Raw genomic sequence first — 7,831 nt, forward strand, 5'->3', positions numbered from 1 at the left:
GAAGTTCACGAAAAAAGCGACATTTTCAGAATTCCGAGGGCCACCTAGTATTTTTCTAATTTTTGGAAAATTTTGTCTGTAGGGTGTGCAGCACGGTCAGGATATCTTTGTGCATAGAAATCTGCAGACGCGACAGCATTTTTTCGGCACTCGCCAAAAATTAATATCATGTCAGTTTCTCGTCGTTAGACTACATTTTCCCAAAGACAATGATAACTAGGAGTATCAAGTTTAGTTTGCAAAAATTGACCAATCTGTATGACACCACTGGTTGATATAAAGCATCTCAGATTGTATTTTCGAAATTTTGATTTAGAAAACCCAAGTCAACACTGAAAATGTTTCGTTGGTTGCATTTTTTGATACAGGTCGTACAGTTATGTGAATAGCCCTGTATAAGATATTTATAGGTATATTGTAATATCTACCCATCTTCTGAAGATTCCATCAATGATGGGTATTACGTACAAAAGGTCATGATCATCTTTCGTGGGTAAGCAAAATGAGAGTATGGTCAGCAATCCACTGGCAAGAGAACAAATCATATACAGAGTGATCCAGAAAGTCAGTTTCTGAGACTCTTGTCGAATTTTTGAATTTGCTTCGTTATATTTCCAAACCCGAATGTGTGGAAAGTGTGTTGTTACAATATTCTCAGTGAGTGGTTGATACAAAGAACACATCAACACCTAAAAAATCAAAGAAACAGTTAATCTTTTGTACGGTTATGATTTTGTATTATAACTTACGTAGACTAACGTAGTGTAAATTGTGCTGTACTGAACAAAATATTGCAACTCAAATTTTTTCAGAAAAAGAAACGTTTGAATTGAGGTCATTATAACTACTATTATTGTTGTTATATTCTGCATGAACTTAAAACATTTTTTGTAAAAAATATCAACTGTTAAAAACTCACAAATTTTCTAGCAGCGAGAATCTAAAAAATATTAGGTAAGTGAAATAATAACCCCCATAATTGAAAAAAGGAAATAATTTTTCTACGACCATAAATGGATATTTCGCGACCTGAGAACTATAAGGTTCTAAATAACATTTGCATTAAATTGATCCAGTGTTCACGTTATCAGTGATATCTCTTTAATTTATTAAGCATTTATTTACAAAAGGACAGGATTTATTAAAATCATTTTGGCTTGTTAAAATATTAACTCACTTCTTTTTTATACATAATAGAAAATGTTTAAAAAAAACGCAAAACAGACAATTTAAATTTTCACAAAAAATCACTTAGAACCTTATAATTCTCACGTCGCGATTTATTATTCAGGTGGGCCAACAAAAATGATACAGAGACGTTTTGGGACACTTACCTGTAGATTTTCAAAAAACGCTGAGACAGGTCAATTTCAGTTGACAGGGGGACATTGAACACATATAATTATAAACTTTACAGTCAACCCTCTTTGAGTGGTGAAATTAATTTCTTTAATTTTGAAAAATAGATAGATGTAGGACATGGCACTTTTTTGAGAGGTCCATTGAAAAACTTTAAAAAGGTATATGGTTTTTTTTCTTTCTACTCCCTACAAAAATAATTAGAACTACACAGTTTCGATCAATTTACGAATCAGCATAACAAAGCATTAAAATAAGACTAAAATACGAAAATTTTATTTTAAAAAGAATAACAAACTTTTAATTTGCTTTTTTTTTACGTATTTTGTTGATTTTACTGTTTTCTTTTTTAATTTTCAAGATAGGTATAGGACATAACATTTTTTTGAAAGACCTAGTAAAAAGCATTACAGTAATACATGCATTCATTTTATTTCATCTAGCAATTAAAAAAAAACTAGTTGAAAAAATGTTGAAAGCGTGTCTTCCAATAGTTATACAATCATACAATTTTTTGTGTAACCATGTACAGGTAGATTTTGAAGTATTTCAGAAGTTTTTCGTTAACATTGATTTATTAATCGTTTCTAATTATTTTTTATAGAAGCTAGAAATAAAAAAATTGTATATCATTGTAAAGTTCTTCAATAGATTTTTCAAAAAAGCTTTCATGTTCTATATCTATCTTTAAAAATTAATTGAATTCATTTCACTCTTCCAGAGGGGATTGAATTTAAATCTACGGGTAAGTGCCTCAAAACGTCTCTGTTTTGTTTTTATTGGCCTCTCCTGTATACATTCCAGCACTTGTTGCAGAATAGCTACTACTGGAACACCTTCTGAAAGTCAAATAATAGATATTTATTATATAAGAGTGTAAGGAAGCAAATTATTCACGACAAAAAATCTGTTATTCTCGAGATCGTAGATCGAGGGAATAAGATTTTTGGAGTGAATAATTTGCCCTTACACTCGAATGGAATACTAGATTTTATCCAAAGCCTCTGTTGGTTGCAACTAAGGCATTAAAAGAATTGACAGAAGTGACAGCAGTGACAAATTTTTAGCATTTAGAAAGCCATGCGTGCCTTGTCATGGAAATGTAACATAATTTTCCTTATGGCTTCTAGAGAATAATAGAGTACTTTATCTGTCTCAAATGAGTGAATAAAGACTACTTTATTAGTGCATTTTCGATAATCTACATTTAATGGCAATTTGCATAGTTATAATTAAAATTTTACATAGTTACTAAATGTCAACAGAAATGTCAATAAATTTATTCGTGCGGTTTTAGCGTAGTTTGTAAGAAAGCTATACTGTAAACTCAGACGATATACACCTAGTAAATATTTTATGCAGCCTGTCACGTTTGGGGTGACAAGGACGGGTAGGTTCGATTGGGGGATGATAAAAACAGAGAGACTATATTGGGCCAACAAGTAAAATATAATGAGACAAACTTATGTTTCAAAGACAGACATTGGGTTGAGGGGCAGACACCTGACGGAACAACACCAGACACTACGGTAACAACACACCATCAGTTCTTGTTCTCGTCAGTGGTGCTGCTCCCTCTTAAATACCGTCAAGGGTTTAGGTCATTTCCTCGTGCAAAGTTCAATATTGAGAAATGACATCATCATCCATACATTGCGATGTACCAAAGTTACTGCTGACTCTTACCATTTCGCTGACGTCTGTCGTCACTTGGTGACCTAGTATCAGCGAAATGGTCGAGCTAATTACGCAACGAGGAACTGACTCAAACCCTTGCTATATTTATCAACAAACATTAAATTTAGGACATCGATGTGACAAGTCGACAAATTTCTAGGTAGAGGGGGGAAGGTTGAAAAGGCCCGGACGCATTTCGTGCAACATTTCGATAAACTTCTCCCAATGAACTTATTATAAGTTTAATTTAAATTTAAAAATGGTCAACTGTGTGTATGTAAATATAGTATGTTTGTTTATTATATTCGATTCAATTTTCTTTTAAATACGACCCTGTTTAAGTACCGACCGATCACGGTGTGCGCCTACTTTTATGGTATTTATGGTAATTTACTATGCCACCTGAGTTTACAGTACAATAGTGTGTTACTGCAGAATATGGGCAATTGCAAAACTCTTTACAAAATATATCGTGTGATCAATATTGTTTGTAATTGAGTCAGCCTTGTAAAGTAATTTGTGGGTATGTCTTTGATAGATTCGTACTGACAGCTGTCAAATGGTTGTCAACTGCAATGCCAAAAGTGAGCAAATAGCGAATTTACGTTTTTATCCTGTATCTAACATCTTCCAGATTTCCTTTTAATCCTCTTTTGTCGCTTGATTTATCTATTTTCATAGATTCGGTTGCTAAGTTTGATTTATTTTCATGGATGATTCGATTACAAACAATATTGATCACAGGATACTATTCTTATTTCAATGAATTAATTGTTTGGATAGGAAATTCACACCTTATCATTTACATAATAATTAGTTCGGGTAATTTTAACATAACTAGATCTGTCTGATACCATGTCGTTTCGTCTTTGAATTAAAACAAAAACGAAACTGTCATCTCTGCTGCTAACCGGTATTATTCATATGATCTGAAATATTGATGATTACGATGATTGAGTTTACAACTTATTAGCTTATTACATGTTTTCATGGTGCTAAGTTTTCACTTAAGGTAGAGAAAAAATACAGTACCTTCCATATCTTAATGTTGTAGTCAGGTCGTTGAAACTTTAAACACTGCTCGACAGAACTGAATTTCGATCAATATTAAGATACGTATAGTTTCTTAGTTGGAAGTAATGGAAGTTTAAGTACTTTTAAATAGTTTTTAAATATTGCCACATAAGCATTAGCATTCTATGTTAAGCAGAGTTTCGATTAGAAATACCGTTTTATTATATACAGTATGTCTCCGGATTGAGTTCACAAGAGGGAAAAAAAGTTTATTTTCCATTTTACAAAAAAATGACAAAAAAATAACATTTTTTGCTTATTTCAAAACAGATAAATCTGCAATTAAAATTTAAAAATTATTAGTTTGTACTCTTAAAATGAGAGGCTGTGGATTCAAAATGTCAAATGGTGCGTTAATGTCAGATATAATTACAAATAGTGAAAATTTTATTATTAAAAATGTTAACATTGGAACAACGAATCTACTTAATACAATGATATGGTACGGGGTGTAAAAGTTATCGTTACATAAGACAGGAGTTTAATGAAAGATTTCCTGGAGTTAATGTTTCAATTAATGGTATCAAGAAGTTGGTCAAAAAGTTTTTAAAAACTGTATCCGTAACCAATTTGAAGAAAAAAAAGATGGTCCATAATGAAGAAGATGCTGCTACTCTGTTAGTTTTGGATTCAGTAGACGATAATCCAAAACTTTCTTTAAGGAGACGGTCCCTGCAAATAGGCGTCAGCAAATCACATATTCAACGGATTTTGAACAAATGTAAAATGCATCCCTATAAACCTATCTTTAATCATACTTTGGAGCCAGAAGATGATGAAAAGCGTCTTTATTCTTGTTTGTGATTGGGTAGTGAGATAATGAGAGACAGAAATTTTTATCGTAATATTATGTTTTCTGATGAAGCAACCTTTTCTACCAACGGGACGGTTTCGTCGCAACATGTTCGATATTGGAGTGATACTAATCCGCATTTTAGAATTATGACTAAACGTCAATATCATGTTAAAGTAAACGTGTGGTGTGCTGTTTCTTATCACGGAATAATAGGCCCATATTTTTTTGATACTAACGGTAATCAGCATACATACCTGGATATGTTGAGACATTTTCTGCGCGATGGTTTAGGTGATTTACCTCTAGATTATCAACGCTTAATGTATTTCCAACAGGATGGTTGTCCAGCGCATTTTGCTCATATTGTTGTTGATTGGCTAAATCGCAAATTTGGAGACATTTGGATTGGCAGAGGTGGCCCAATTTTATGGCCGCCAAGAAGCCCTGATTTGACAATTTTAGACTTTTATTTGTGGGGGCGTTTAAAACAAATTGTTTACAAAGAAGACTTGCCCAACAATGTGCAAGTTTTAAAAAATAGGATAAGAAATGCAGTTGCATCTTTGACAATTGACGAAATTCGTAACAGTTATCAAGAATTACGATTAAGAATTGAACTGGTGGGTTAATTGAATAGTAGAAATTGAATTATGAAACATTTTTTTCTCTTTTGTCATTTTTTGTAAAATAAAAAATTAAAAAGTTTTTTGTGAATTTTGTTTTTTTTTTGATTTTAAGAACACAGCCTGATAATATTAAAGTTTTAATTAAGGATTTATTTATGTTGAATGAAGCAAAAAATATTATTCCTTTGTTATTTTTTTGAAAAATGGAAAATAAAGTTTTTTTTCCTCTTGTGAACTCAATCCGGGGACATACTGTATAATATTATTATTATTGTCGTCTCCCTGGACAGGCCAAAGCCCAATTACCAGGAGAGAAAAAACAAAAAGAAAACCAAAATTACAAAAAAGAAAAAAAAGTAATGTTAACGAGAGAAAAGTGATAGAAAACAAATGGAGAAATAATAAAGTACATCTAAGAATAAACAAATTGAAATGAAATAAAATGAAAATATTTCTGGAGTTGACGTCAGACCTTTGTAGCTGCGCTTTATCACGCAGTTAGCTTTATGGCCAAGGCTAATCGTTACTCAACTAGCGACAGGATCTCATTAAGTGTGCTACAGAACAGATCACATTTGTGAGCGATAACGTTGAAGTTACTTGCAGCGGTTTGAATAGGTGACAATTTGTCGATGTTTGTGTTGGATTTACTTAAGTAGAAACAAGCACGGGATCGTTTACAACATGAAGGCACTAATAATTTAAATTGAGCAAGTAAATTACTTGAATCAATGACACCATTAAACGTTTATATACAAAAGCAACACAAGACATTCTGCGTCTATAAACAAGTGAGACAAAATTGAACATTTTTAATAGATTGCCGTGGTTACATCCGCGGTCAGGATAAACCCCACTTTGTTTAAAATGCAATACCTTTAAGAATCGACGTTGTAAAAAATACTTTCCAACTCATCAATATTATACGTTGTAGATTGGAGACCAAACCATACTTCCGTACTCCAATTTAGATCTTATTAGATGACAATATAAAGTCTTAAGAGACTCTAAATTACTAAATGATTTAGTGTTTCTAATTACAAAACCGAACATTCTATTTGCGGATTTGGTGATATCCTGGATGTGATATTGAAAAGAAAGTTTGTAGTCAAATATTACACCCAAATCTTTGACTTCATTTAACCTAGGAAGAACAAACCCTTGTAAGTTGTAATTGAATTCAATAACTGAATTACGTCTTGTGTAAGAAACTACATCACATTTTGCTACATTTAAATCAAGCGAGTTACGTTTACACCAATTGGCGACGTTGCCTAAGTTGCTCTGCAAAGCCAGACATTCTTCCTGCGAATTTATAGACATAGCAAGTTTAGTGTCATCTGCATACAGTGAGCTGAAGCCACGTACTGAGTCTGGTAGATCGTCAATATAAATTAGAAACATTAAAGGGCCAAGATTAGAACCCTGCGGTATACCGGATGTTGGAAGATAAACTTGTGACGCATGTCCATCCATAACTACACAAACTTCTCTATTGACAAGATAGCTTTTAAAAAGTTTTAGTAAATGATTATTGCAGCCAAAATCCACCAACTTACGTAAGAGAATTGAATGATCTATTCGATCAAAAGCTTTGGCTATGTCAATATACAGAGTTCGGCAACACTTGTGTCCACCCCTAAAATCGTCTTTAATTTGAAAGATAAAATTTTGGAAATTTGCATACGCTCATAGTTGACAAAGCTCTACAAGCTGACGGAAAAATTTATTTTTTATCACTGATAGTTTTGGCGCCGCGACGCCTTAAAAATGAAATTTTTAGTTAATTGTGACGGTTTGTGACATCAACTTCTAATTTAATTTTTTTTCAATATAGATGTGTTAAAAATGTCTCAGTTGTTATTTTAGATTCAATGCAAATTGTTTTCTAAATTTGAGAAAAAAATGCTGCTTTATCAAGTTAGTTTCCAATTTCATTACGTCAAAATTGGGAACTACGTTTACACCCGTCTGTCAACATCTTGTGTCAAATGACATCTATCCTTTGGCTCGCTTTAGATTGTAACAAAAGTCTTCCTTGGTGAAATTGTCGCTTTGTCGATGTTAATTAACAATTTCTGGTGTCCATAAAGTGCAACATGCCCGTGTTAATCAAAATTAACCTTTATAGGAGTGAATGAAGTGACTTGTGAAATTTTGGTGTAAACGTAGTTTGCCACTGCGTTGTCATAAATTTGAAAACTAACTTGATAAAACAGCGCTTTTTTCGCAAATTTTAAACACAATTTGCCTTGAATTTAAAAAAAAAAACTCTGATATTTGCATCACAGTTATGCTG

General features: G+C 32.5%; 1 protein-coding gene across 1 annotated transcript; it reads left to right on the top strand.

Annotated features, from left to right (window-relative positions):
- The first annotated feature begins 4,929 nt into the window (after positions 1-4,929).
- LOC148176343 (uncharacterized) lies at positions 4,930-5,673 on the top strand. Its single transcript, XM_088035050.1, has 2 exons — positions 4,930-5,526; positions 5,668-5,673. The coding sequence occupies exons 1-2, from the start codon at positions 4,930-4,932 to the stop codon at positions 5,671-5,673; spliced, it is 603 nt and encodes a 200-aa protein (XP_087891176.1).
- Positions 5,674-7,831: the final 2,158 nt, after the last annotated feature.

The sequence above is a fragment of the Gnatocerus cornutus genome, chromosome 4 (assembly GCF_029298725.1).
Source record: "Gnatocerus cornutus isolate USDA-ARS CGAHR chromosome 4, icGnaCorn1.1, whole genome shotgun sequence".
NCBI lineage: Eukaryota > Metazoa > Arthropoda > Insecta > Coleoptera > Tenebrionidae > Gnatocerus > Gnatocerus cornutus.

Coding starts and splice junctions, on each gene's coding strand:
- LOC148176343 (XM_088035050.1), top strand. CDS start 4,930: ATGAGAGACAGAAATTTTTATCGTAATATTATGTTTTCTGATGAAGCA.